Genomic DNA, 18096 nt, shown 5'->3' with positions numbered 1-18096 from the left:
TATAAGGAAGTCTCGTTCTGGCCTACAAGGAAGAAAAGAAATAGTCGAATAAACTCGTTATTTTTGTTTGTTTTTTCGCACAAAAAGTATTCGCGTCACTTGATAAACATATAGTTGAGCCACGGTAGTCACTTGGGATATTTAAACATTTTCTTCATTGACTTTTTGGGCCGTCAAGAGGCAGTCCCTTAGGAGCCAATGTGGTAGTTATACAGCTCTCAAATTTAATCAAAAATATCTCCATTTGTGTTCCGAAGACGAACGAAGGTCTTACGGGGTTGGTACAGCATGGGGGTGAGTAATTAATGACTTAATTTTCATTTTTGGGTGAACTAACCCTTTAAGGGTCAAGAGTCCAACTAAAGCAAACACTGACCACCATCATGGTGACTTAAAATGCAACTGTTGATTTCAAAACGGAAATTAAATTAAGGAAATCTGGTTAGTAATAAGTGAAGCTGGTAATGCTGTTTGTGGAGTTGTTTAATCCTCCTCTGCTGAGATCTTGAGAGATTTAATGTCTTATTTTATCTTCAGTTGATTTCATCTAAGACTGAAGCAGAAGTCAGTCATAGTTCTTGCGTTAACTCTTTTCTTCAGTCAGCATTAACTCAGTTCCTTCAGTACATTCAGAATATTAAATGGTTTTTGTTAAAACTATGTAATCCAAATGGATGAAAATTTGATATGCAATTCAAATACATAAATCTTATGTTTAGACATGCATTTTGTGTGTGTGTGTGTGTGTGTGTGTGTGTGTGTGTGTGTGTGTGTAAATAAGTGCTATAGTTTAGATAAGTTTAGATTTAATTGCCAGTAAGCTTGTTTCTCAACAGAGAGCATAAGATTGGCATTTTTTTTACTTACTTATGATTGTCATAAGATTCTGGTAAAAATTAAATGATCATACATAGTATTTTTTTTTTCCTACTATGGAAGTCAATGAGACCAGAAACTGTCTGGTTAGTGATATTCTTAAAAAAAAATCAGAAAATCGGCTGAATGGATTCGAAAATGGTAAAATCCAACTCTGGGGGAGTTGTAAAATGAGCCTATTTCCAAAAAAGTGGAGTATCCCTTGAAGAGGTCTTTCAACATGGACAAATTAGAAAGCATTTCATTCATTTTCAGTCATATTTTTTAAACGAGCAAATTCTAAGTCACTGCCCGAGTAACTTCTTCCACCTTCACACCTTTCCTTGTTATTGTCAGCATGAGAGGAATGTCACATGGCCACATTCTTTGCTTTTGAATAACATTGCACAACCTACAATGTTCACACCATATAATTGTAGGATTGTTTTATCTCTATGTGGTGACAGGTTCCTTTTGAATGAGGCTTCAAAGTGATAATCTTTGAATAATTGTCCTGTAATTTGGTACCTTCATGTCTTTTAAAAAAGGTGTTTTTATTTTATTTTTTTGTAAATTATGCTATGATGATGAACTGACAAAAGTAATGGCAGTTATGGCACTGAATTCTAATCAGCAGCATGAGGAGTTAAATCGCAACGATAGATTAATTAACATTTTTACGTTTTTATTACAAGGTTTATTTTCTTTGTATACCAGCCCGCAATACAAAACTTAAAATGATAGTTAACCCCAAAATTTAAATATTATTACAGATGCCTAATAAAGCAATAAATCCTTAAAGAGTTTGTCCAACAACTGTATTTTACAGTGAAGTCAAGTCTGCCCTCTTCTGGCCAGGTACAAGCTCATCTCTAAACACCCCAAGAGTATTGCTCATATGAGGTCAAAGTGTCAATCACCTTCATTTACAGTATATAGGGCTTTATACAATACAGATGGTTTCAAATCAGCTTTACAGTGATAATTATGCATTTTGGCTATTGTCTTTAAAATCAGTCGATGTTGATTCAGCATCATCACATCAATTGGTTTGCGAAAGGTTATCTGAGAATAATGAAGGGAATTCGTGAATCAATGAATCGTGAATCAATACAGTGTGTTTGCGATGTCCCTTAGAAAGATAATCTATAGGTGACTTTCAATATTTAGCAAAAGTTTGACAATTTAGTACATGATGTTGCTTCTTCACGAACACCTATATTATCATCCTCAAAGGTGACAGAAGACACAACAGCTACAGTGGCCGTATTTACATCTGCACATATGGCTTGAGCATATCTTCCCTGCCGCGGCGCGGAGAAACAGGAATTGGGTGCAGAACAAGAATCTTTTTCATTTTCGTTTAAAGGGGTCATGAACTGGCTTTTTAAATTTTATTACATTGTTGTCTGAGGTCAACTTGTGACATTCGCTTGGTTTTTGCATTCAAAAACATCACAATTAATAAGTAATAGGCCTTTTTCTACCCTAGTTTTGAGCCTAGCTGACTTGGACTTGGAAGTAAACGCCCACTGCTGTGAGTGGATAACAGTTTTGCATATTATAATGAGTTTCGACTCACCCGTCGATGCGCTTGGGGGAAATTGTTCTGAAAACGTCCAATGTTGTAAAATGGCAACCGGATTGATTCGCCCATACATGTTCGACCCACAGTCCGTGTGTTGCATCATTCCTGTCTGATCCAACATAGACGGCACAGCAGCGTTCTTTACATTTAATCGCTATTTATTGAATGCTATTTATTGACTATAGCTCTGCATTCAACTCCATTAACCCAGACAGTCCAGATGAATTGATTAACAAATTACAAACACTGGGTCTGGGAAACCTTCTTTACCAGTGGATTAAAAACTTTCTCACCAATAGACCTCTAAGTGGGTCAGGAATCAGGATCAGCCATCACACTCCCTCTAGCATTAATCTTCAATCTAGGGGTAGTGATGGCGCAGTGGATAAGACACATGCCTTTGGTGTGAGAGACCAGGTTCGAATCCACTGTGAGACACCAATGAGCAAGACACTTAACCCATAGTTGCTCCAGAGGCATGCGACTTCTGATAGGGATGCAATATCTATATAGAGGCCAGAATATCAAAGGTTTGAAGGGTGGGCTCTTCCAATTCAGACCAGTATGTAACAACCAAGAACATCATAGCAACCCACTAAAAACAACTGAGAAGCAATGACATAGCAATGCTCTGACAATGCAGTTTTTCATGATTCCAAGTCCAACTGCATTGTGCAAGTTGTCCAGCAGACGACGCTTTTCTTCCCTGAATCTCTCCGGATACAGTGTGTCATTTAAAATCTTATCTGCAGTCGTCCTGTTTGATTAGTCAAGGTGTGGAATGAAACAAGGAAGTTGAAGTAGATTGAGACGCTGAAAATACAAGTATCATGTTTTCTGATATTGTTCTGATATTTTTCTTATTGTTCTAATTTTCATTTCCTGAAGGAAATACCGTTTTTGCTATGAAAACCAATGGTGTGAAACCAAAAAGGTTTGAATCGAGGAATGGGGAAGAAAGTCAGAAAGCAGAAATTTAATCTGATTTTCTTTATTGAGGGATTTCAATAAAGTTCTGCATTGCTACTGTAATGAATATCCATGAATTACTGCGAGACTGAGATAAATTCTGTCTACGTTCCAAGCCTATTGGACATCGGCTGCAAAAGATGAAAGAAAATGACATCATAGCCCAACTTTGCTGGTGAACGATCAATTAATCTACTGTCATTCAAAATCCACTTATTATTAGAAATCTGGATTTTATACAATTTTACTATATCTAGACTCGATCATCATCCATTCAGGCTATCAAGACAATACTGTAGGTGGCAGCATGTCCTTTTAAATGCACATATACGCTCTAAAAAATGCTGGGTTGTTTCATTATTTACTGAATAATAGTTTGGGTCAAATATAGGACAAACTCAACAGCCGGTTTACTTTTTTATTATTATTGTTAGAAATTTGAACCGAACGGTTGGATTTGTCTATATTTGACCCAAACATGGGTTGAAACAACCCAGAATTTTTAGAGTGCAATTATTATCATTACATTCTCACGTGTGCAGACAAACATATTTGTCTTCCAAGTGTTGCAGAAAGTTTTGGGTGTTCACCTTTACCCACCACACCTAAAATTCATGTCATAGTCCTCATTGTAAGGAGAGGAATGACAATACCTCACTTTACTTGGGCACTTTAATTCAAGTGACTCTGCTTTTGCTTTTAATACAGTCCACATACAGCTATTTACTAAAACATCTCCCTCCTCTTCAATTCAACAAATATATTTTTTTTATATTTTTCAAACTGTAAACAGGCCCAAATTGTTGGACAACCATTTCAAGAAGATTCTTTCAAAAGGAAAATTGTGATCTTTCGATAAAGTACACTGTTAGAAAAATAAGAGTTCTATATTTGTAGCAGAGGGTTCTTTATTCAACTCCAAAAAACCTTTTCTGCTAAAAAAAAAAAAAGGTTCTATAATGACAAGAAAGAACCCTTTTGGCACAAAGGTTCTTTATAGGCTATTATTCATTACATTATTCTGCAACAATTACAGTAGTTGTAATTAAATTATTGTTTTGTAGTAACTTAATATCGCATTTTAATCATGCTGATGTTTGGAGGAGAAAAACTGAAATGGTCTTCGTGTGATATTGATTAACTACATAAAATGATATAAATATATTAGGGCTGTGAAACGATTAATCACGATTAATCGCATCCAAAATAAAAGTTTGACTTTACATAATATATGTAATATGTATGTAGTGTGTATAATTATTTTGTATATATAAATATACATGTATATATTTAAGAAAAATCTTTTTTTTTTAATATATTAAATATTTATTAAATATATACATGCATGTGTGTGTGTGTATTTATATATATACAAAATAATCATACACACTACACACACATTTATTATGTAAACACAAACTTTTATTTTGGATGTGATTAATCGTTTCACAGCCCTAAAATAAATACATTTTCTAACCCCCATATCTTGAATTTTGTGATCATTCACATGCATTCATAAATACATTTTAGGGTCTTGATGTTTGTCAATAATATGAAATATTTAATCTGGAAAGGACAAAACAAATGATAACGAATGAACCCAAAAAATTCCATATAGAACCTTTTTCCTGGTTACAAAGAACCCTAAAGGGTTCTTATTATTGAACCCTTAAAAAGGGTTCTGTAGAACCTTTTAGGGCTTCCAAATACGTAGCGCTGATAGAACCTTTTCTTCTAAGAGTGTATAAATCTAATCTTGAGCAACTGTAAGCACACCGAATTTTTCAGGAACGTCTAATATAGCCCTATAATGAATTTAATTGTAGCTATATACCATATAAAACCATATGGGCTGTAGTCATAATTTCAACCAAATTAGGTAAACATGAGGCCTTCTAATTAAGAAAAAAGACAAATTAAACAATAGTGAGTTCATGTCAAAAGCTCAACAGGTTTGATTTTCAGGTGTATTTTTTACATTTTTCTCAACCATGTAAAAGACATTGTGCGTCAGTTTCCTTTTACGTAAACATTCCTTTAAAGCAGTCAATTAAAATACATTATCTGTCTGAATAATTGTTGTTAAAAGTCTATAATAGATTTTTTGATTTTTTATATAGAATATAAAATATAAAATATTTTTTTAATAGAATAGAAACAATGAATTGTTTTAAATAATAATAATAATAAAAAAAAAGAGTAATTTGTTTTTTTTTTTACCATAACATTTAGAACGTTCGCATTTTGCCAACAAAAACACCACAAGGGTAACTCCTGTATCTAAGGAAAAGGTGTAGAGTATATTTATAAACCAGGTTTAGGAAATACACCAGGTTTATTGACTACTAAAAATATGCATGTCTCAGCACTACAGTTTTATCTGTTAAGTGTGGGGGTGAGTGACGCTTTCTTTGAGAATGGCTGAGGTTAAACCCTCTTAGAAACGTCAAGGAACTGTGTCAGAATGGAAGGAATGCTTTGGTAAACTTTTTTTCCCTGTTTTGTCATCTCATCGCACATGTAATCATGATTAACTTACGTAGGACTCTTAAAAGTATGTGCTCCACTATCATCAGAATATATCGTCACAATATTACTGTAATTAATGGGAAACTGGTTTTGATGTTTTTGTTGTTTTTTGAATACATACATACATACATTGAATACATTTGTTGTTTTTTGAATAAACCTTCTGCGTAATTTTCTACTTTCTTTCCACTAAAAGACTATTCATGACGTAATAACGACAAATTCAGAGATTTATTCTTAAACCAAATTGTATGCAAGTGTTAGGAATTGCTCTGTGCGGCGAATAATTCTTGATTGAAATAAAAGGAAAACAGTGAGATAGCCATAAGTGAATGACGTAAATATTTCAATTAAAAATGTGAAACATTATGGCTTTATCAAGTTATTTAACAGTTTCTATAAAGAATCCTGGCTTGTTGCACAGACCACACCTTTTAGACACCCACAATACAAAAGATAAAAATTTAGAAAAAAAAAAACATCACAGTGTCTGGCAAGGGACATTCCATTTAGCTTAACCGTGCATATCAGTGAAGTAAAAAAGCACAATCCGGACGTCACTGAGTACTATTTAAGAAGAAGCGGCACAGGTTTTTCAGGAGAAGTGAAAGACTGGAGTACTTAAGTAGGCTACTTATTAGTACTTAAACCCACTTAGACGACAGCGGATTACAAAATCAACAGAAAAATAATCTAGCCAAGAATTGGTGAGGATATTTTTTATTTTCCTAAATATGTGTGTTAATTTTATTCATATTATAAAGTAATTTTTACTGTTGGAAATAGCATAAAGAGACATAATGCAAATTAAAGCATTTCTATGTTAATGATATATAGAATATAGTATGATAAAATGTACCATTTTTTTGAGATTGCAGTAGTCTATTTTGTATGAAATGTGTCTGATTGGAATATTTACGCAGTCACAGAAATTGTTACAGCATGATATTATGTTCACAAATGAATTAATTTATTTTGATATTGATTAGAAAATGTATTCTCTATTTGACATGCCCATTATCATTTGTTTACTGAACCCTTTGTGTTTGATATTAAGGAGCTATAATTAGAGAATATTGTAGTTTTGATGATGATTATCGGTTGAAATTTGCGTAAAATTTTGTGTGATAAATAGAAGTTAAAAACTAATCATGATGTCAAGATGTATGGTGTCCAGATTTATTTAGTTGGAGTAGAACAAGGACATGAATAGATAACTGTTAATTCTAGAGTGTAAACTTTTGCATGGTCATTTATTATCATTTCTGATGTTGGGTAGAGGGTGGAGAATTGTCAAAACATGAAAATTATTTAATAGTTTGTAGGTTATGTTTACTCTAACCGATGTTGTTTCGTAATGGCATCTGATGTTGCCGTCTGGTGTTGTCTGACATTTGTTGCAGTGATGCGTGTTATATGCAGTGATGTATGCTAATGAATGTACATAGATTGCTACTAAGTCTGTTACAAATTACATTTGTAACAGACTGAATAGAAATTACATTTCGAAAATTGTAGTTAGTTATGTAATGTATTACATTACATTACACATTTCAGGTAATATACTTTACTTTTTGATGACTTTTTTACTTTTGATCTACCTCAATTATCTATTGAAGCCTGCTTATGCCCAGTAAGATAAAAAAAATATTATGTGTGTATATATATATATATTTGTGAGATTATATCTGAATTCGAGAAATATAAGTCATGTGATAAGATTTCCGTGAGACGTTCCTATTGATGATAAAATGCGCAACCTATTTAATTTCAATTGAAAATGTACCACTTTAAAACACTATGGAGAAAGTCAAACATGATCTAAAACAGCCACATAAACTAAAAAACTTATAAAAAGAGGGAAAATCATCATCCTGCACGGACATAAATTTAAAAGCTTTAGAAAACTATGGCCACCTTTACTAGAATTTATCATGTTCTATTATATTTATTGTGGTAAATTTTGACTAACTTGTAGAATTCATAATAGATAATCCCCTGGGACCTTGTTAAATAATTCACACATCAACACCCCTCAATGTTCAAACTAAAACAAAATGGAACTCAGGGACACACCCATATTTGGGAGTGCCGGCACTACTTTTCCACTTCAAGCACTGACTGTATGCATGTACTGTATGTGTAAATAAACTTTGTGCATATTGGTTGCTTTGCAGACTGTTATCGTCACCACTGGACTTTTCCCAGAATGAAGTGGAAATCTTTTATTATCATTTGCATTTTTCTTGGTAGGTGAATCAAATCATGCTCAGAAAAAAACGAAAATAATATTGCTTCAATGCACTTGTTTGTAAAAATATACATGTGCAAAATATTAAATGAAAAATGTGAAAGTACACTAACTTTTTGTTTTCTTTAGCAACATTCCAAAATGCAAGAACTCAGACCACAACATCATCAGCCGACACAACAACAGAAGCATCCACCAGTACTGTAGTTACCACAACACCACCACAAACAACAGCTGAATCTTCCACAACACCTACAATAACAACAGTGGCCTCATCAACCACTACAGTTCCTGTTGAAACATCCACCACTACAGCAGGAGAAACCACAGCAACACCACAAACTACAGCTACAACAGCTGAATCCTCAACAACACCTACAATGACAACAGTGGCCTCATCAACCACTACAGTTCCTGTTGAAACATCCACCACTACAGCAGGAGAAACCACAGCAACACCACAAACTACAGCTACAACAGCTGAATCCTCAACAACACCTACAATAATAACAGTGGCCTCAGCAACCACTACAGTTCCTGTTGAAACATCCACCACTACAGCAGGAGAAACGACAACAACACCACAAACTACAGCTACAACAGCTGAATCCTCAACAACACCTACAATAACAACAGTGGCCTCAGCAACCACTACAGTTCCTGTTGAAACATCCACCACTACAGCAGGAGAAACCACAGCAACACCACAAACTACAGCTACAACAGCTGAATCTTCCACAACACCCACAATAACAACAGTGGCCTCAGCAACCACTACAGTTCCTGTTGAAACATCCACCACTACAGCAGGAGAAACCACAGCAACACCACAAACTACAGCTACAACAGCTGAATCTTCCACAACACCTACAATAACAACAGTGGCCTCAGCAACCACTACAGTTCCTGTTGAAACATCCACCACTACAGCAGGAGAAACGACAACAACACCACAAACTACAGCTACAACAGCTGAATCCTCAACAACACCTACAATAACAACAGTGGCCTCATCAACCACTACAGTTCCTGTTGAAACATCCACCACTACAGCAGGAGAAACCACAGCAACACCACAAACTACAGCTACAACAGCTGAATCTTCCACAACACCCACAATAACAACAGTGGCCTCAGCAACCACTACAGTTCCTGTTGAAACATCCACCACTACAGCAGGAGAAACCACAGCAACACCACAAACTACAGCTACAACAGCTGAATCTTCCACAACACCTACAATAACAACAGTGGCCTCAGCAACCACTACAGTTCCTGTTGAAACATCCACCACTACAGCAGGAGAAACGACAACAACACCACAAACTACAGCTACAACAGCTGAATCCTCAACAACACCTACAATAACAACAGTGGCCTCAGCAACCACTACAGTTCCTGTTGAAACATCCACCACTACAGCAGGAGAAACCACCGCAACACCACAAACTACTGCTACAACAGCTGAATCTTCTACAACACCTACAATAACAACAGTGGCCTCAGCAACCACTACAATTCCTGTTGAAACATCCACCACTACAGCAGGAGAAATGACAACAACACCACAAACTACAGCTACAACAGCTGAATCCTCAACAACACCTACAATAACAACAGTGGCCTCAGCAACCACTACAGTTCCTGTTGAAACATCCACCACTACAGCAGGAGAAATGACAACAACACCACAAACTACAGCTACAACAGCTGAATCTTCCACAACACCTACAATAACAACAGTGGCCTCAGCAACCACTACAGTTCCTGTTGAAACATCCACCACTACAGCAGGAGAAATGACAACAACACCACAAACTACAGCTACAACAGCTGAATCTTCCACAACACCTACAATAACAACAGTGGCCTCAGCAACCACTACAGTTCCTGTTGAAACATCCACCACTACAGCAGGAGAAATGACAACAACACCACAAACTACTGCTACAACAGCTGAATCTTCCACAACACCTACAATAACAACAGTGGCCTCAGCAACCACTACAGTTCCTGTTGAAACATCCACCACTACAGCAGGAGAAATGACAAAAACACCACAAACTACAGCTACAACAGCTGAATCCTCAACAACACCTACAATAACAACAGTGGCCTCAGCAACCACTACAGTTCCTGTTGAAACATCCACCACTACAGCAGGAGAAATGACAACAACACCACAAACTACAGCTACAACAGCTGAATCTTCCACAACACCTACAATAACAACAGTGGCCTCAGCAACCACTACAGTTCCTGTTGAAACATCCACCACTACAGCAGGAGAAATGACAACAACACCACAAACTACTGCTACAACAGCTGAATCTTCCACAACACCTACAATAACAACAGTGGCCTCAGCAACCACTACAGTTCCTGTTGAAACATCCACCACTACAGCAGGAGAAACCACAACAACACCACAAACTACAGCTACAACAGCTGAATCTTCCACAACACCCACAATAACAACAGTGGCCTCAGCAACCACTACAGTTCCTGTTGAAACATCCACCACTACAGCAGGAGAAATGACAACAACACCACAAACTACTGCTACAACAGCTGAATCCTCAACAACACCTACAATAACAACAGTGGCCTCAGCAACCACTACAGTTCCTGATGAAACATCCACCACTACAGCAGGAGAAATGACAACAACACCACAAACTACTGCTACAACAGCTGAATCCTCAACAACACCTACAATAACAACAGTGGCCTCAGCAACCACTACAGTTCCTGATGAAACATCCACCACTACAGCAGGTGAAATCACAACAACACCACAAACTACAGCTACAACAGCTGAATCTTCTACAACACCTACAATAACAACAGTGGCCTCAGCAACCACTACAGTTCCTGTTGAAACATCCACCACTACAGCAGGAGAAACCACAACAACACCACAAACTACTGCTACAACAGCTGAATCTTCCACAACACCTACAATAACAACAGTGGCCTCAGCAACCACTACAGTTCCTGTTGAAACATCCACCACTACAGCAGGAGAAACCACAACAACACCACAAACTACAGCTACAACAGCTGAATCTTCCACAACACCTACAATAACAACAGTGGCCTCAGCAACCACTACAGTTCCTGATGAAACGTCCACCACTACAGCAGGAGAAACCACAACAACACCACAAACTACAGTTACAACAGCTGAATCCTCCACAACACCAACAGATTCTTCCACAGTTCCCACTATTCTTACTGGAACATCCACCACTAGCGAAGCTTCTACTTTGACTTCAGTTAGTTCATCTTCACCAGCCTTTGAAAGTACAACTGTTAGTAAATCCACATCATCTACAGCTTTCACAGCATCTACAGCTTCAACAGAGTCTACAGCATTAACAGCATCTACACCATCAACAGAATCTACAGCTTCAACAGCATCTACACCATCAACAGAATCTACAGCTTCAACAGCATCTACACCATCAACAGAATCTACAGCTTCAACAGAGTCTACAGCTTCAACAGCATCTACACCATCAACAGAATCTACAGCTTCAACAGCATCTACACCATCAACAGAATCTACAGCTTCAACAGCATCTACACCATCAACAGAATCTACAGCTTCAACAGAGTCTACAGCTTCAACAGCATCTACACCATCAACAGAATCTACAGCTTCAACAGCATCTACAGCTTCAACAGCATCTACAGCTTCAACAGAGTCAACAGCTTCAACAGCATCTACACCATCAACAGAATCTACAGCTTCAACAGCATCTACAGCTTCAACAGAATCTACAGCTTCAACAGAGTCCACAGCTTCAACAGCATCTACACTATCAACAGAATCTACAGCTTCAACAGCATCTACACCATCAACAGAATCTACAGCTTCAACAGAGTCCACAGCTTCAACAGCATCTACACCATCAACAGAATCTACAGCTTCAACAAAATCTACAGCATCAACAGAATCTACAGCTTCAACAGCATCTACACCATCAACAGAATCTACAGCTTCAACAGCATCTACACCATCAACAGAATCTACAGCTTCAACAGCATCTACACCATCAACAGAATCTACAGCTTCAACAGAGTCCACAGCTTCAACAGCATCCACACCATCAACAGAATCTACAGCTTCAACAGCATCTACACCATCAACAGAATCTACAGCTTCAACAGAGTCTACAGCTTCAACAGTATCTACACCATCAACAGAAGCTACAGCTTCAACAGCATCTACACCATCAACAGAATCTACAGCTTCAACAGCATCTACACCATCAACAGAATCTACAGCTTCAACAGCATCTACACCATCAACAAAATCTACAGCTTCAACAGCATCTACACCATCAATAGAATCTACAGCTTCAACAGAATCTACAGCTTCAACAGCATCTACACCATCAACAGAATCTACAGCTTCAACAGCATCTACACCATCAACAGAATCTACACCATCAACAGCATCTACACCATCAACAGAATCTACAGCTTCAACAGCATCTACACCATCAACAGAATCTACAGCTTCAACAGCATCTACACCATCAACAGAATCTACAGCTTCAACAGCATCTACACCATCAACAGAATCTACAGCTTCAACAACATCTACACCATCAACAGAATCTACAGCTTCAACAGAATCTACACCATCAACAGAATCTACAGCTTCAACAGAATCTACAGCATTAACAGTATCTACACCATCAACAGCATCTACAGCTTCAACAGCATCTACACCATCAACAGAATCTACAGCTTCAACAGCATTTACACCATCAACAGAATCTACAGCTTCAACAGCATCAACAGAATCTACACCATCAACAGAATCTACAGCATCTACACCATCAACAGAATCTACAGCATCAACAGCATCTACACCATCAACAGCATCTACAGCTTCAACAGCATCTACACCATCAACAGCATCTACAGCTTCAACAGCATCTACAGAATCTACAGCTTCAACAACATCTACAGCTTCAACAACATCTAGAGCTTCAACAACATCTACAGCTTTAACAACATCTAGAGCTTTAACAACATCTACAGCTTCAACAACATCTACACCTTCAACAACATCTACACCTTCAACAACATCTAGAGCTTCAACAACTACTACTACAAAAATACCTGAGGTGTTCACTGACCTGGTGTTTCGGTCTTCGGACACATTTATAGAAGCTCTCAGTGACAAAAACTCAGAGGAGTTCAAGTCTAGGTCTGAGCTTGTCATAAATCAGGTGAGTTCAAATCCATTTACTTAATTTACTGGAACACACACTAAATATTACTTGACTTTTAAGCTTAAAGTTAAAAGAAGAGACAACAATTATGTAACCAACACTCATATATTCCGATACTCTATTGTAACTGATGTCTGTAATTGTTTGTTGTCTGTTCCAGCTTGAAGGACTTTACAGACCCAAGTATGCTAACTTCCTCAGAGCGATCATCCTAGAATTCAGGTAAATACACCATACTGCAATGTTGCTTATATTGAGTGTGTGTGTGTGTGTGTGTGTGTGTGTGTGTGTGTGTGTGTGTGTGCTTGTCAGAGAGAGCAAAAAAGAAAGAGAATTTAAGCTAACAATTATTTCAACATTAATATATTCCAGACGAGGGTCAATCATCACAGCAACTCAAATAGTCTTCAGCCTCAACCAATCAGTCCCCTCCATTCAAGAGATTTCAAACACCCTCTTGACAGCAGCGGAAGGAGGAAGTGTCAATTTACTAAACATAATTCCTGGATCAATTTCAGTCAATGGTTCAGGTAAGCTCTATTACTCCATAGATTTATAGGGCCCTATTTTAATGATCTGAAACGCAAGTGTCAAAACGCAAAGCGCAAATAACTTTCTGGGCGGATCCCGGCGTTGTTGCTATTTTCCCGGCGGGATAAATGCCTCTTGCGCCTGGCTCAAATCTAAAAGGGGTTGGTTTGAAATAGCTTCATTATTCATAGGTGTGGTTTGGGCGTAACGGAAATAAACCAATAAGAGCGTCATATCACATTTCTTTTAAGAGCGTGATGAACGAGGTGCGCTTGTTTCATGGCGCAATTCTATTTTGACGGCTCATTTACCAGACGCGCTTCAGCATCGGTTCACAGCCGAGGAGATCGATGTTTTCGTCAGGGCCGTAAAAGAAAGAGAAGTGACATTGGGGATGGGACAAACCCACCCAAATTAGCTTCGGTTAAACATGCATATAATAATTTGGGTAAATGTGTAAGCTTTATGCCTATTTTTCCCATCGTCATGGACACAACAATGATTTCCCTCATGTATATATTGTCTTATAATAATGTATCATTTGCAAAAAGTAAAATGCATCCGTGTAGATGAGAGAATCCTCTACAGTGTATGCACGTTGTTCACTCTCTGTATTATGACCAAGCATGCGCGCTTAAAATAGTAACAGTCTCATCCCAAAAAGTCATATAACTGACGTCTTGGGACGTTTTTTGACCATACGTCAATATCCGCCTTTTTAGGGCCCCCTTAAACGTCGGTAGATGGCGATCCCGGGCCGTCATACAACTGACGCTTTACCTTTAACGTCAGTTAGGTGACGGGTTAGGTTTAGTGTTAAGTTTAGGTCTGGGGTAGAGTTAGGATCCCATAACCTCATCTACCGACGTTTAAGGGGGCCCTAAAAAGGCGAATATTGACGTATGGTCAAAAGACGTCCCAAAACGTCAGTTATATGACGTCTTGGGATGAGACCGGGTTGAAAATAGCATCTGAATGTACGCGCAACTGACTTTAGACCAGGTTTTTTCTGGTCATTGGCGCAATTGTTTTCTGGAACTGCAAAATAGCACTAGGGATTGTTTACGCGCGACACACGCCTCCTTTTTGTGCCAACCCGCCATGGGAGAGCAAGTTCATTTCCTAGTTTACCGGCGTGCGTCTGTGGAGGAAAAAAGCCTGCTTTGCGCAAGTGCAAAATAGGAATGATAAATGCGTCAGTGAATAAAGTCATTTGCGCCGGGTGCAAGATAGAGCCCATAGTCTTCAATAACTTGTATCATGGAAATGGGACACCCAAAACATTTTTTTTGTTTGTTTTTATATATATTTGTTCTTGTTTTTTGCTCATTTTCACTGTAGTTACATTGCTCAAAGGTACTGAGTGATATTAATTAACTACATGTACTTACTATAGAGTTACGGTTAGGGTACATAGTACCATATGTACTGCATGTACTATAGTAAGTACATGTAATTGTATAACTACTTCACCTTAACATAAAGTATAACCAAAAAAAGGGAGATCCAACTAATTTGCATATCTTTTATTACACCTTCAACAACATCTACAGCTTCAACAACATCTGCACCTTCAACAACATCTACAGCTTCAACAACATCTATAGCTTCAACAACAACTACTACAAAAATACCTGAGGTTATCACTGACCTGGTGTTTCGGTCTTCGGACACATTTATAGAAGCTCTCAGTGACAAAAACTCAGAGGAGTTCAAGTCTAGGTCTAACCTTGTCACAAATCAGGTGAGTTCAAATCTATTTACTTAATTTACTGGAACACACACTAAATATTACTTGACTTTTAAGCTTAAGGTTAAAAGAAGAGACAACAATTATGTAACCAACACTCATATATTCCGATACTCTATTGTAACTGATGTCTGTAATTGTTTGTTGTCTGTTCCAGCTTGAAGAAATTTACAGACCCAAGTATGCTAACTTCCTCAGAGCGATCGTCAAAGAATTCAGGTAAATACACCATACTGCAATGTTGCTTATTTTGAGTGTGTGTGTGTGTGTGTGTGTGTGCTTGTCAGAGAGAGCAAAAAAGAAAGAGAATTTAAGCTAACAATTATTTCAACATTAATATATTCCAGACGAGGGTCAATCATCACAGCAACTCAAATAGTCTTCAGCTTCAACCAATCAGTCCCCTCCATTCAAGAGATTTCAAAAACCCTCTTGACAGCAGCGGAAGGAGGAAGTGTCAATTTACTAAACATAATTCCTGGATCAATTTCAGTCAATGGTTCAGGTAAGCTCTATTCCTCCATAGATTTATAGTCTTCAATAACTTGCATCATGGAAATGGGACACCCAAAACATTTTTTGTTTTGTTTTTATCTATATTTGTTCTTGTTTTTTGCTCATTTTCACTGTAGTTACATTGCTCAAAATGTACTGAGTGATATTAATTAACTACAAGTACTTACTATAGAGTTACGGTTAGGGTACATAGTACTGCATGTACTATAGTAAGTACATGTAATCGTATAACTACTTTACCTTAACTTAAAGTATAACCAATAAAAACTTTCTATAGGGAGATCCAACTAATTTGCATATCTTTTATTACAGCTTCAACTACAACTATCGCTCCTACAGTAACTACTGCTTCAAGTGGATTAAAGATTGAATCCAGTCTGCTCCAAGCAACATTCCTCATTATTATGTCTCAAATATTTAGGCTTTTCCTATAGATCCCTTAACCATATCCAACTAACAGAATACAACCAAACACACTGTAACAAATTAAACAAAGATTGAATGTTTGTTTTATTATGTGGTGTATAGTATTTGCCATTGTATCACTCACTTAAATAATGGTATAGAGCAATATTAAGATAAGCATTATGCATTATTCTTTCAGAATACAATTTCAGATACTTGTTAAACAGCAGGCTGTTTACAAAAGGAAGTGGATCTTTTTCCTTGTGTATAATGTATGTTTTCAAAAGTAAATATTATAAAATTTGTCTGTTTACTTGTTAACTACTGGTTATACTATTTGTAATGTTGTAATATTGCCATATTTTATTTTAATCAAATAAAAATATTTATTAAGTTTATGTGGTTCAAAACGTTTTGCTTGAAGTTTCATTGCTAAACTTGTCTTCTTAATGTACACAGTTAAATGTTCAAATGTCATTCTGCATAATGGTTAAACCGATAATAATGATAATTTTGCAAAAAAAATTACTGTTGTCATTTTTATCCATTTATCCAGATTGACTGAAGGACACTTTCAGAAATATTTCAAATGCAGCTGGTCCACAATAAAAAATATTTAAAATCGTATCAGATTTTCAAAATGTGAGTGACAACAAACATGATGATAAAAAAAAATCATAGATTTAACAGTTCCTCTAGTGTCACGATGTGACCAAGGGGCTGTTTACACCTGGCCACTTCATGCGTTTTCTCAGATCGGATAGCTAATTGATTTATCAAAACGATTTCATTTACACCTGGTCATGTAAAACTGTTCACGGAAAACGGATTGTTACGACCCATGTGATAAGGACAGGCTAAACGTGAAATTTTGTTATTGGTAAAAAGGAAACCAGCCCCAGCCGACAGATCATCAAAGACACAACTCTACATTACACAAAAGTATAAACTTAAGGTGGAAAAAGTAATTGAATTAAGGAGCAATGGCTTTAGGGTGCCGCAAGGCCAAAATAGACTTATAAACAAACACGTATAAATGACCTAATTGGGGTAGCCTGGGTTTCCCCATGCTGCCTTGCACCATGAACCCTGAAATAGGTAACCAATCACAGAACGGGGAGGGAGCAGCAAGACGATGACGACGTATATGCGACACACTGACTGAAGCAGTTTGTTTATACCTATGGACCCATCTTGGCAGCGGACGCGAATTTACCTTTCGATACAGCCTAACGTTTGACATTATAAATTACATATCGGCTCAACTGATTTGCAGAGGGGGGATTGAAAGCTGTTCTCTTTTACTGGTGATTCACTTTTTAAACTTTGACTTCATATAACGTTAGCCTTTTTTGTTAATCACATATTTTACCACTTCATGTGTTTTAACAGCTATATCATGTTGCTATGGACGCAGTTGTTAAAGAATTAGTTCACTTTTGAAAAAACT

At 37.1% G+C, this 18096-nt stretch overlaps 1 protein-coding gene across 1 annotated transcript in view; it reads left to right on the top strand.

The window, feature by feature from the left end:
* Window positions 1–16929, top strand: part of LOC120488816 (uncharacterized) — a 90799-nt gene extending 73870 nt beyond the window's left edge. Inside the window, exons 49-55 of the mRNA XM_089132653.1 lie at window positions 8119–8190; window positions 8322–13441; window positions 13605–13666; window positions 15461–15719; window positions 15883–15944; window positions 16073–16230; window positions 16554–16929. Of these exons, the coding sequence (XP_088988779.1) occupies window positions 8119–8190; window positions 8322–13441; window positions 13605–13666; window positions 15461–15719; window positions 15883–15944; window positions 16073–16230; window positions 16554–16675 (5855 nt within the window). The 3' untranslated portion in view covers window positions 16676–16929. The remainder of the gene's footprint in view (window positions 1–8118; window positions 8191–8321; window positions 13442–13604; window positions 13667–15460; window positions 15720–15882; window positions 15945–16072; window positions 16231–16553) is intronic.
* Window positions 16930–18096: the final 1167 nt, after the last annotated feature.

This window comes from Pimephales promelas, chromosome 6 (genome assembly GCF_988280905.1).
Source record: "Pimephales promelas chromosome 6, fPimPro1.hap1.1, whole genome shotgun sequence".
Classification (NCBI taxonomy): Eukaryota; Metazoa; Chordata; class Actinopteri; order Cypriniformes; family Leuciscidae; genus Pimephales; species Pimephales promelas.
Note: the sequence above shows the minus strand (reverse complement) of the source record. Positions and strands in the feature narration are given on the sequence as shown.